This window comes from Gasterosteus aculeatus, chromosome 6 (genome assembly GCF_964276395.1).
Source record: "Gasterosteus aculeatus chromosome 6, fGasAcu3.hap1.1, whole genome shotgun sequence".
Classification (NCBI taxonomy): domain Eukaryota; kingdom Metazoa; phylum Chordata; class Actinopteri; order Perciformes; family Gasterosteidae; genus Gasterosteus; species Gasterosteus aculeatus.
Window position 1 is genome coordinate 12,867,076 of NC_135693.1, and position 13,533 is coordinate 12,880,608.

The window sequence follows — 13,533 nt, forward strand, 5'->3', positions numbered from 1 at the left end:
CCAAAATGTTTGCTCTACAATTACCACACTAAATTGGGGGACTGTTGATTAAAATTCATACGGACACCTCTGTTAAACGTCTGGCTTGTGATTGTCTGAAAAAATTCACAAATTTCTGTGCAGCGGCTGGCATCAGCGAGGGATTCTGAGAGTGTTATTGCATCAGAAGAAGATAAAGGTAATGAAAACTGTCTCTCAAGCTGAGAGACTCTAATCTCCTCATGCTTCTATCAAGCCAGTTGAGTGGTGTGGAGTCGAAAAGATAGGGAGAGGGTGAGGAAGGTACGGTAGAAAAGGTTGAGGAAGCCGGACGAGAATGAAGGTAGAGGAGAAGTAATGGACGATGAGGAGATACGAATGGTTATAACCGTTCAAACTGTATCTACGGGTTGATTCAGCCAGCCAACTGTGACGGTGTGTAAGAGTGGCTTGATTGGATGATGGGAAGGGAGAAGGGGACAAAATGAAATGGGGGGGCGGGGGGCAATGTGAGAACTCTGAAGGTCGCAGAAGAGGACGAAGGCTCCTTACCCGCAACATCTCCCTCTTATCTGTTGCATTTTGGTTCTTGTTACTTGAGGGACTGATCCTAATCCTAATGTTCAAACATACAGAACAACCGTGCAGCTGCGAAGCAATGTTCAAATGCATTAAGCTTTAAACCTGTGCCATTAAATCTGGTTATGTTGTATATCCAGACAGATATTGTTTAGAGGGCAAATAACAAAGTCTATGGGACTAATTAAGGAATCAAGAATTGTTTGATGATAATAGGCCGTACATAATTCTGTTTTCTGCGCTATTTCTCTGCATATCTGGTTACTCTTAAAAAACTTGAAGAAACAAGACAGTGGGGAAAATTCTTAACCAGGAATTAAAAAAAAAAATCAAATTGTTGAAACTCAAAGTCTGAACTCCACAATGATTCTTTTTTTTGTTCCAGTAATGAGATGTGTCCCGCTGCTGATTGAGCTCTACTAGAGGCAATATGAGTTTGTGTGCACAGGCTGCGTTAGGTCAGGAGGTCCAGACACACTGTCTGGACCTGGAGTGTTCCAAGGCACGCTATTACCTCCTGATTCATAGGTGTGTTGAGCGAGGCCGACAGTAACGGAGCCCGAGGTGAAATAGAAATCAATTGTTGATCTTATATATACACAATCGCACACCCATAACATTGTCCAGAGTCCTTGGATGAATGAATGAGTCCTTTATGTTACAACAGTAATAGAAGATAGATCCAACCTTCAGGGTATAACTGTGAACTTTATACAATGGAATGAATGAAACATTGGAAGGGTATTTCTAAATGCTTTTCGAACTTGTTTGGTCATTTTGAAGGGTTCTTGTCTGGCGTGCTCTACGTGTATATTCATCTTGTGACCTCCATCCACATTTGCCCCAGGTGATTGTACCACTAATGGCTTTAAAGGCGTATATAATTCAAGCTTTTTTTAAATGTATTTATTTAATCTACTTCCCGATAGTATGCGACCCCCTCTGGAAAAATAATGTAGGTTATAACTTTGCTCAGAGCACGTCTTTGTGATTTACTCTGCTGTAAGTAGAATGATGTCATTATTCAAAGAGTCAAAAACCTTCTTCGTGTAATGTATGTAAATTGTGATTTCCGCCCTCGGTGCAGTAACTTCTGCTTCTAAATTCTTTGCACGTCAGCAAACACATTGAAGGGCATTTGTCTGGTTTATTAAATGGACCAATTTGAAGCATTTCCTTTTAAGTCAGACTTCATTTGCATAGAGAACAAGAATGTGAGCCTGTGTATCACCATAGTAACAAGCCATCTCTAGATTGGTAACGTAAAATATTTAAATAAATCACACCTGTCAAGAATTAAAAGGACAAATTATTGCACATGCACCAGTGGAGGAGGATGTGATTAGTGCGTGTTATGTAATGACCTCACATATAACAGTCAATCATTAAATTTACACTCCTCCATCTACATTAAAGTCATTATGTTGTCTCTTATTTGTTTTAACGGTCTTTGTGTCTCAGGACATACACTTTTTCTAATGACAGTTTATTTACACTGAGAAACCGAAGATGATCGGCAGTGAGAGAGAGCCGGATTGACGGCTTCTCCCACCTTGTTAACGGTGAATCATTACGCTTCAAAAACAGGAGTAGAGGAAGCCACTGGTTAGACATCCCTACCATATGGTATCGGCCCATCTCCCGCTTTTTGGGGTCTGAAACTGCTGTTGTGCCATTTAAAACTGAGGGGAAAAAGGGCAGTTAATGTTTGGTTTGTTCTTCCGTGTGTCAGGACTCTAAACAACTAGAGGCTGGAGAGATACAGCCGTACATTAGCTCTATTTTCTGCTCTTCTAACACCGGGACTGTTCTCACGAAGCGCTTTCCTTTGAGGCTCTTTTATTATGCAGCCTACATCCCTAGCATGCCCTCATTTAATCTTAATGTCAGTGGATAATACACAGTCAAAGACGTTAGGGATGACAAACGCAGACCTTTCCATCTCCCACAATTCCCTTCGTCGTCTATTTTTATCCCGGACCACTGGGGCTTGAAATGTTCTATCAATGGAAGATGTGCAGTACAGCATATGAATCAACAGGACAGTACACTCAACCTTTTTTTTTTTTTTTTTTTAATCTTTCATTTTCCCTCCGGCTGCGAGGAAGTCACACGAATGCAGATGTGTCTTTACTTTGTCCTCTTTGGTTTGAAAGAACGTCTTATAGACAGCTTGCGCTGCAAGGCGTACATTGTTTTTTTTTCTCTTTTTCATATCACTGTAATATTGTTTCTCCTCTCGAGCCAAAAAGACGTCACGATTTAGGACAGAAAGCTTACTTGGAGCGCAGCCATTTTGAGGAATCCGTTCCAGGAATGAGTTGTTCGGTCCAGCGGTGATGCAGAGAGATGTAACGGTTTGTTTGGCTCGTCTTCCTGTTTGTCGACATTGTTAATGTAATCTATTTAGTTCAGCGTCCACAAATCATCCCATCCTACTCTGGCCTGCAGTGCTCAAAGGGGCCGGCGCAGTACGAAGTCTGAAAATGCGTCAATGACACCAGTGATCACGCTACAACGTCGTATTTGTTCTTGGATAATTTGCACTAGATTTCTTACACAATATCTAAATTTGGGATTTTCTAAAAATGATTTTGCACTTTATAAACACATCTGCCTGAGAATACTCTCTGTTCATAGTATTTACTTCATCACACGTGCAGATTGGCTCTGCAGTGTCCATCCGTTAGTGACGTTGTGTTGATAGCGTTGCCGTATATGGCCGCCACCCGGAGCAGATTGCATTCAAAGCTCTACCTGTGTAATCCCTGTATCAAACACACTGCAGATAAACCTCTTAACCTCTAGATCAACAGGCTTTGGCCTGCAGATTCCACTAATCTCAAAGCAGAATACTCCTCTTTATGTTTGATCTCTTGTCTCGTGCAGTAAAATCTTAACATAGGTTATTGTTGGAGCGACACATCACTCAAGTCACATTCCACTTGCTAATGACCTGATAGTAATGTGACTTCTACCGTTCGCCCCCTTTGGTTCTATATGGCTCTGCAGGCTTGGCCTGCACACAGAAATAACACATTTTCATCCACAAATGGCGTCGTTCAGATTCTTCCTTTCAGCTGGGTATGTGCGCTAGTACACCAGCACCTTAACAGTCTCCATATTCTTTCTCCCGCTTCAAGCTTCCCGCTTCCCGCCCTGTAACCCAGAGACGCCGCGTAACTGTGCGGCCGTTCAAATGGAAAACGGGGAACGGAGCACGTCACGGGATTCGCTAGTTCCACGTCTCCCTGGGTGCGCCTATAAATAGCCTCTCACACTGGAATGGAGTTTTCCCCAGCGATGCGAACGAAAGCCAGAGGAACAGCTGCGCTTAAGCCGAGTCCTGTTAGTCCAGCGGAGTCACACGGGCAGGCTCCCGTCTCTCTTTCCTGTCTTTTCTTTCTGTCTCCGGTCCGTCTCTCTCTGACTCCCTATTTCCCTCGTTCCCGATCCGTCCCGCTGTCCGTCTTTTCCCCCATTTGTTTATCTCCCTTGTCTTGAAGTATATCTGTGTCCCCTCCCCCCTTTGTGTCTGTCTGCTCAGTTTCCTGTCTCTCTAGTCATTGGTGTCCATCGCTCACTATTCCTGCACATCTTGCTTTATTGCGCTGTCGTATGTTCTTTGCTTCGTTGCCTACCGTAACCGCTGACTCTCAGTCCTGTGTAACGTTTTGTGTCCTTCTCATTATTACCAGGCCTCCCCTGTGGGCTCTGTTAATTGCTACGATCCTAATATTAACTCTTTCCATCGTGTGTTATTAAAAAGGTTCCCTGAAGTAGAGGGTTGAACTACATACATGCTTAATATATGTTTTACCATTTACACATGTCACACAACCCTTCACATTAATGGCTCAATAGATAAGCTAATTAAAGAAGGTGAGTTCCTGCGTGGTATCAGCACTTATGTGTTTGTTTATTGAAAAATGTGGACATACATTAAATTCGTCTGCCACATTAAGTAGAACAATGTCTCAAATCAACAGGACAGTTACTACACCAATAATGGTTAATGGTGAAAAGTGTCGAAACACTGCAGGGCTCACATTTTGTACCTTGCTGAGAGGATAGAGGCATTTGCAGCTCGACACAGCAGTAAAAAAACTGAAAAGGGCTCTTTGCTTGTTAAAAATATATATTTTTTTATTGAAAAATTGCTGTCGCTGCTCGTTACTTTGACAAATCCACTTTGGTTCCTGTGACCGGCTTTACCAACCCACCCATTGGCAGTCAGATACTCTGACTTTGAGCTCGCAGCAGTAAGCAGAGTTGGGTTTTGGTATTCACAGCAATTTAGTCCGGCTCCAATATGACCGTTATCAATGAGATCAACCTGATTGGCTGCTATATGCTTCTTCCAATATTTCATTGGAATCTGCATCCATATTGAAAGGCGTTCTATACCAATGCATACCTATGAAACACAATCACCAATGATTAAAAGAGGATTGTTTGTTCATATATGATGGATTACAGCTTCAAAAATGAATGAATTAATGAATTTGCTGTCTACCAGGTGTCCATGAACACATCATTGACTTTGAGGTGATATTTGATTATCTAGAATTATTGTTTTCCCTCATTATATATATTTTCCCCTCTTTTGATGGACGTGTTTTGTTAGAAACACGTTTACCGACCCCCGCTGCTCCCTCTCTCCCCTCACTGAGCCCATCTCTCTCTCTCTCCCCCTCACTGAGCCCGTCTCTCTCTCTCTCTCTCTCTCTCCCCCTCTCACAGAGCCCGTCTCTCTCTCTCTCCCTCCCTTTCTCTCTCAGTTTGACATCACAGGTGTGTAAATATAGCCAGCAGATGGATTCTCCCATGGCATGCTGTTCCATCGCCTCTCTCCCCCTCTGCTCAGGCCGACCGCCGGCCCCTCAAATGAACTAGAAGAAATTCCTTGTTTACAATGTCTGATCCGATCTGCCCGACCATCAGTTTGTGACTGCATTAATTATTCATGGCTTCCCCTCCACTGCACGCTCACACGGTGCAGCGCTGCGGCTCCTGCACCTCGTCTCATTGCCTCCATGTTCAGGAGGGCACCAGTGAGAATAGCTGTTTCCGTTTGATCTGGAGACAGTGTGCATTATACATGACATTTTCTTTATTTCTTGAAAGAAAAACTATGTCAGGAGCTGTAATTTGGAGGAAATAGCAGTCAGTGTAGCTAAGAACTGGTTCCTGCTGCGCTATAAGTGTGCGCTGTGTGAAGTCCGTGGGGTCCCGCTGGCTAAGAAGTAACTGCCGACTAGCACATACTAGTCTGCCACCGCCACATACCATGAGTGCTATCGAGAAGGCACGCGGCCAATCGGAGTGAAACCTCAGACGTCCCCGTGTGCTGTGACACTGTGCATGTGACAGGCGAGACGCACGCTGGCTACGCAGTCGAGACGGTGCCAAACTGTGGACGAGAATCTATAGACAACAGACAACATGTCTGAATTAACAGGAGTTATTGTATTGGAAGGAAGAAGAATAGAGCAAAGACAGCAGTTTGCGCCTCCATCTGAGCTATAACCTTTTACATCCCTGTCTTGCTCCTACACTCCTTTTGTTGGCAAGAATATTCACACTTTTTTTCTGTATGAGGGTTAATGTGTTTGTGGACCGTACACAAAATATCAGAAGGTCCGTCTGCTTCTCGTTGGCTGGGAGCATTATTAACAATCGGGTGCGTGACTTTCAAAGACAAAGTTCAATGCTTCAAATCAAACTCCTGATGGTTACTTCAAAAGTTTGTTAGTGTGCTGATACTAGGCAGTTTAACAAGTATATGAAGCACAAGTAACTGAATTATGCACAGCAGAACTGAGAGGCCCGGCGGCAACAGCAGATAATGATCTTATGACTAAGTCAGGCTTTTTTAGGGCCGGTTTATTGGCATTGTTCTGGGGTTGAAATCAAATTAGGAAAATGGCAGCTGTGTCCATGCCATATCATTATAAAATGTAATCGAATTTGACCAGACAATCCTCTCGAACTGGACCGAGCACGCTTGGGCTCTTCGTAATAGCGCTGCTCTTTAGGCCGCCGAAAGTTGCCGTCTGGTTTGCTTCTGTGTTGCACGCGGCCACCAACAGTATTTAGGTAACCTCAATGCCGGCTCGGCCTTTAGTTGCTGACTAAACTGCGTCCTGCGTCATAACAGGAATAAGCGGTCAACACCAAGCTTTTTTTTTTTTTTTTTTTTTAAACTTACATCATCGTTTTTTTGAATGTGATGCGCTCGTCCAGACAACCTTTTGCGATGCGACATGTACAGGACTTGGAAGCAAATTTCACTTTGTCGACACGGCGAATAATCTGCTTTGATGGCTGCCTGTCGGATGTCGCTGTGAGGAGGGACATCCGACAATGCAAATCCATGTGCTGCCTCCTGTAATGCGATCCTGCTTCCTCGGTAAGGAGCAGCGCGCTGCCTTCAGGAGGGTTGAAAGTTATCGTAATTCCCGGGATTCATTGCCGACACCATTTGCCGGCCTTAACGGCGAGGTTTTATTTGGCCCCGAGTTTCATTCTCTCAACCCAGCGGGACAATTAGTTTAAAGAGTGACTACGCACACATTCTGCAGTTATCTAACACACATCAGCACAGAGAGGTGAATCGCGTAGTGATGGTTGCAATGGCAGATCTTTTTAAAATAATTTTTGCCCTCCGACGCTGTAGCTTGTCGTGAATGTGAATGAGCTACTGTGGTACTGAACCTTAGACTTCCACTGCACAAGATATTGTTTGATAATAGGAGCTGATATCGGAAAATGTATTGATTATTTTCCTCAGCGCCTGCACATTGTTTCTTGTTGTAAGAGAAATCAAATAGCCCACCATGTCTTTCCATCCTCACTGTTAAATGCCACTACACGAGCGCGCCTTTGGCTTCTTTGCTGTACGTTTCCCTGAGCCCTAAAGCAAGCCATGTTCCTCTTTTTTACTTTGTTGTTTTTAAAATGCTCCATTTGCTCACACAGATCATCTTCTTTTTCTCACAGGAGGCTCAGAAGGTGATAAATCCCGCCAACAATCCGTCAGCAGATAAACCGAAGGGCGACGAGAAGGAGGAGGTCCCCATCAGCGAGGTGGGATGGATGACTTCAGTGAAAGACTGGGCCGGGGTCATGATCTCCGCTCAGACCATCACCGGCCGGGTTCTGGTAGGTTTTCCCTCTTTTAGTGGATATAAATATCGGAACTCAAATCTGTTTCTTTACAATAATTATTTTCCCAACCCACAATTTTAAAGCGGCGGTTCTTTCACTCCCTTTTTAGATGAATCTGCTGTGTAATCCACTGCGACATACACACATACTCTAGATTTACACAGGTCCCACTTGATTCTCATTTTTCCACATAACCTAGAGGATTTCCAACGTATCTCACTCGGCTGGCACTGTCCAGCCTTCTTTATGCTGCAATGGCCTTTGTGGGCCGCGCTGTAACTCACTCCGCTGGGCCTCTGCCAGCTGAACAGATGAGAGTGTGTGTGTGTGTGTGTGCGTGCAGAATGGTGTTTGTGTGAATGTAAGGGGGAGATTTATTTGCAAAGTACAAGAGAGAGCATGGTGTTTGTGCAGTGGGTAAGAGGTTGTCACTTTGGCTTTTCTCTGGGTGAGAATTACAATCCCTCTCTCCCGCTGACCCTCCTTTCTTTCATCCCTCACTTTGGCCCCAGAGCCTCTCTGGTGCTCTATAACTCCAAATCCTGAAGTAGCTGCAACGGTGGAACTCATAAATAAGCATGTGTGTGTGTGAGAGAATGTATGTTCATATCGTTCTGCTTTACTGGGTTTATAGAGACGACGGGTTGATCACAGCATCTGTTCCCTGCATGAATGAGCCCATCCGACCACCATCTCAGTCACACACACACACACACACACACACACACACACACACACACACACACACACACACACACACACACACACACACACACACACACACACACACACAGACACAGTATCTATAGTCCCTCATCCCTCACTTTGGCTCCAAAACCTCTCTTGTGCTCCACAACTCCAAATTCTGAAGTAGCTGCAACGGTGCAGCTACATGAAGTTCCAATATTGCTTGATCTTTTTGTTATACATCAAATATAATGACAGGTCACAAAGAAACTTGTAGAATTAGCTGATTTGACTTGGATGACTCCAATAGCCCCAAACCACAGCTGGTGAAAAGCAGTTTGAACACGTTGTGAACACGCTGTGTAAATTTTGATGCGATCTCAAGAAGCTTCCACTGGGCCCCGTGCCCTGTTCTCACAATGCGCTCAATTGAAATGTGAAAGTGCCTCCCCGTCAGCGGCGTTCCCCGTGTGCTCCTCCTCTCGGCTTAGCAAGATGTCTGCTACTTGTCTCCACCGAGCGGCAGAGCGTTCGCTATGAGCAGCATGCGGCCCGTGACTGCAAGCCTCGTTTTATCAGCTGCCTTGATTGTGAAAAGACTTCAGAGTGTCCGGTTAGACCTCTGCCGGAGTCAAGTTAACCCTTTCACTTCAACGCTGGGCAACATGCACTTGAGTGAATTCACCCTGACAACAGCTCGTCTCTGCCCTAAGCAGTTTGGGGAGTTTCCCATAGAAATGAGACATTAAGGATCTCTGCATTGGCAATAACAAAGTCTGTTGTTTCAGAGAACATTGGGTGTGGTCTTAAGTGGTCTTATCCAGCTTTCCCACGACGACAATTCATATACCACCCACAAATCGGCCAAAGCCAGGCAATAATAACAAAGATTGAAAGCTCAACAGTGAGGCCCAACAACGCAGGACAACCAAGGAGGAACAGATAGGAACAGATCGATGCTTGCATCAGCAGTGTGTCGGTATTGCAGAAACATCCGCTGTACATCTGTGGACTGAATAAGGCAGCAGTGCGAGTCAGAAGTGAGATGGCTTCAAACTAGAATACTAACTCTGTCAGTGTTACGGTTTTGCTAAAATGTGACAGTTTTAGCCGAGCGTTTAGGATTGAGGCATTTCATTGTGAAGGAAGAATCCTGAAGAGACCTGTCAATTTGTGAAATGAGCCTCTATTTCATCACTTCAGCACTCACACAGCTCTGCTGGCATGGACACGGCTCCCTCTCACTTTGATGTTGTTCTCTGACTGAGCACTCCCAATCTGTCGTGTGTGTGTGTGTGTGTGTGTGTGTGTGTGTGTGTGTGTGTGTGTGTGTGTGTGTGTGTGTGTGTGTGTGTGTGTGTGTGTGTGTGTGTGTGTGTGTGTGTGTGTGTGTGTGTGTGTGTGTGTGTGTGTGTGTGTGTGTGTGTGTGTGCGTGCGTAAGAGGTAGAGAAGGGAAAGACACATAGATACCGACGCACCAATAGCAAGACGCACAGGCAGATGAGGAAAAAAAAAACAATGTTTTTGAGATTCAGTGAGAAATACCGCACTGAAAGGGGGATTCCAGGCAGGGAGATACCCCGTGCATCACCTACTGTGATTTGTTCCACTTCTGGTTGGGGGTGATAATTCCTCACAGCAGGCTGCGTTTGCTCATGTGCTCAGTCTAACGATATGCAGCACAATATGTACAGATGAGCCCTCGGTGAATGACTTTCTCTTCACGTGGGCGGGATGTGTGTGGGGATGCTGGTGTACACAGCGCTTTCCCTATAGGTTCACAGCTATGGGGGCGGGACTGTGCTCACCTGTCTGTGTGCTCATGTGTCTGTGTGTGGGGTGCCGCCCCAATATAATGGTAGGGGAAACACTGAGGATAATAATAAGGCGTTTAATTTCTTTTCCTAATGCCACTTTACAGAACATTTTAAAATATCCTAAAAGATGAGCAGTGGCAGCTTATGTTTCTAATCTTTGCTGCGCTTGCAAGAACACACACGTGTGTGTGTGTGTGTGTGGGCGCACGTGGTGGAGTTATTTTGTGGAACTCTTGCTATTCTATTGGGGCTTCGCTGCGGATCAAAATTGAGTATCCGTGTGCACAGAACCTGGTTGGTAACCATAGTAACTGCTGTGTAGTGGCGCTCAGTCATCTGACATTAGGGGGGTGTCCGCCTGGGCAGAGCAGAAATAACACATGCGCACACACACACACACACGGACACACGCAGGTACCATTAAAGCTTAACAAAGGCTCCATTCTATCAAGGCGAAAGCGCCAAATCAGATTGAGACAGATGGCCTCCAGCAGGCACAAAGTCAGATTCCTCATTCCACATTCGTTTATTTACTTTGATGACTTCACTGTCATGGAAAGATGAAGAGTACCTCCAGGCTCCTTGAATCACCTGACATAAGTTAAATCCACTCCAGCTTGGCCCAAGAGGCCCCATATTCATTCTCCACGCGGGGCCGAATAGGCGTTAAGCATACAAGCGTTATTGAGAAAGTGAGATACGACTTTGACACAATACTTAAATGAACACGCATCCATACTTCTGTTAAACTGTTAAGACCACACATGTGCTGCACAGGAATCATTCGGATCATTAGTGACTTAAAGGAGGCTGCGAGAGCAGAAAGCTGTTCTGGCTCAAGTCGTGGCTCAGTCCGTGTAATAACAGTGAGAGCAGCAGCTGCACACAAGCACATCGTGTGTGTGTGTGTGTGAGAGAATGTATGTTCATATCGTTCTGCTTTATGGGGTTTATAGAGACGACGGTGCGCGTATAATATGTTATTCCCTTGGACTGGTCATATGTCAAAGCCCCTTGTCACTGTTTGATCACAGCCTCTGTACCCTGCATGAATGAGCCCATCCGACCAGCATCTCTGTCACTCATCCACACACACACACACACACACACACACACACACACAGAGCACCATATATCCTATTTCGATTAAGCTCCGTGCCACCTCATGTGCCTTATAAAACATCGGGGTGAAATGATTTGTGCTAGCGTGAGCCGGTGTTGGTCTTTTGTGCGGGTCATTAGCTTTTTGTATCACCGCTCACTTTTGCAATATCAATGTATCAAATATTTATCCCCTCACTCTCACATGACCTGCCTCCAGTGTGCTTTTCAGGCGACACCAAGCTAGGGGTCAAATGGAAAAACACGAGAAGTGATGAACTAAAACTGAGACAATCCTCTGCTGCTTCTGCATTAATCCAAGATATATTGTGAGAAAAGAACATTTTCTACGAGAAATCCCTTTTAAATATCTAAAAAATGAAGTGATTCGATAGGTAAAAATGTATAAGGCAGAGGGGACTTGCGGGAAGCAACTAAGCGACTGAGTGCCAGCTGCAGCTTAGGGAGGAAGCGTCTCCCCGAGCCCTGCGAGACAGCTGTCCACATAAAGACATGTGGATCATCGGTGAAAGGGAGAGCACCTCCGCTCCGACAGTGTGTGGCTCATTGGTCTGTTGACGACCGCTTTACCCTGGTAGCTGTGTAGAAAGACATCATTAAGCCCTCAAGGGCACAATGTTCGAGGAAATGACTAGTCGGACAGCCCGGGAATATGATTGGGCGGAATTACCACAGCATCTGATCGATTTGCTGCTTCAATCGTGTAATCCCGTAACGTCCAACAAAAACAGCGAGGATTCTGACCCATGAATGCCGAAAGTCTCTCGGTGCAGTATGTTTGCTCGGCGTGGTGGGTCCAAAAATAGGTCAGCCCTGCCATCGTTCTTAATGGGATCTTGGGTGGCAACCATGGGACCATCTGTTCACATGGTCCACTCCCTAAACCATGTGGTCATCCCTCTGCCCACCCCGATCCACCCACACACTGTACGGCGCTCTGCATACTGACCCCTGTCCTCTGCAAATGCAAAACATCTGTCTATCTCTGAAGTAGCGGGACAGCACATGGATTCCAACTGCAATTGTAACAAATCCAGCACAATCCAGCTGTTTCAAGAACAGATTGTGCAAGAGAGCCTCTTACAGGAAGCCCACTTTGTGTTCTCACTCTTTCTCCCTTTGTTACAACTTTGCCTGTGAATGTGGCTTTTCATCTATTTTTCTCCATTTTCCTGCTTACAGTGTGTGTGTCTTGGCAGGAAACACAGTGAGAACAATGTGGGTACGTTCCATGTTTCCTCAACCTAAATGTTTTCTCTCACCCCCACTAACTGCCTGCACAGGGAGCAGGAGTTGTTCACAGTGTTTCATTTTTCAGCGTGTATTTACCCCAATGAATGTATTTCTGAACCAATATTCCTCCAGGCTCGCATAAGCACATTTTCTTATTTATTATACTTCATTTATAGCAGCAGCCGTCTGTTTGTATCCCTGAGTTTACCCATGAACATATGTGTGTGTGTGTGTGTGTGTTATCCGTGTTCGTTTCTCCATGCTGTGTGTGCGCACTTGTATAAGTGGATGGGTTCTTGTGCGCACAAACAAATGTGTCAATGCATGTGTGTTTGTGTCTGTCTGGGTTGGCTAATTACGCTTTCCCGTTGAGTGCGTGGAACTAATTTATTGCTGTCTGTAAACTCCTCAGCATGGTTACAGCTGTCAACACAGCACCGTCTCCTGCATCACGCTCCTCAATAGCCTCCTGAACTCCGTAGGATAAAATGTCTCATCTTGAGAGTGAAGATTTGGGTTTTGTCACTGATGCATGAGGAATCTGTGCAATGGTCTGACAACTCACATGGAAGTACACTTTGAACTAAGAGTGGCAATGGTCGATTGACACGGCAGAGTCATGCAAAGTGTAAAATAAGGGACATGGCCCTCTGAGACATATTTAATTATCAACTGACTCTTTCCCGGGATAGAATAATACACAAAACACACTCAATTCCTTTCAATGTACCACAGAGACCATCTCTCCAAGAATCTGAGGCGTCACATCCCAATTTCTCTGTAAATTAATATCAGTGGACACAGACAGGAATATACTTTTTGGGATATTCTGCATTTGGTGACACGTCACTTTACTCCAGTAGTGAGATCCACCTTAACTTCTAAACCAGTTTGCTCCTATTCCCTCAACTCAAACTCTGTGCCCTCTGAAACCTCTAAGCTGTT

General features: G+C 45.0%; 1 protein-coding gene across 8 annotated transcripts in view; it reads left to right on the top strand.

The window, feature by feature from the left end:
* The window catches only part of kcnma1a (potassium large conductance calcium-activated channel, subfamily M, alpha member 1a), a 107,706-nt gene that overhangs the window by 16,868 nt on the left and 77,305 nt on the right, over positions 1-13,533 (top strand). For all 8 annotated transcript variants that reach the window (XM_078104472.1, XM_078104473.1, XM_078104469.1 and 5 more), the window contains exon 2: positions 7,561-7,722. In XM_078104472.1, the coding sequence (XP_077960598.1) occupies positions 7,561-7,722 (162 nt within the window). The remainder of the gene's footprint in view (positions 1-7,560; positions 7,723-13,533) is intronic.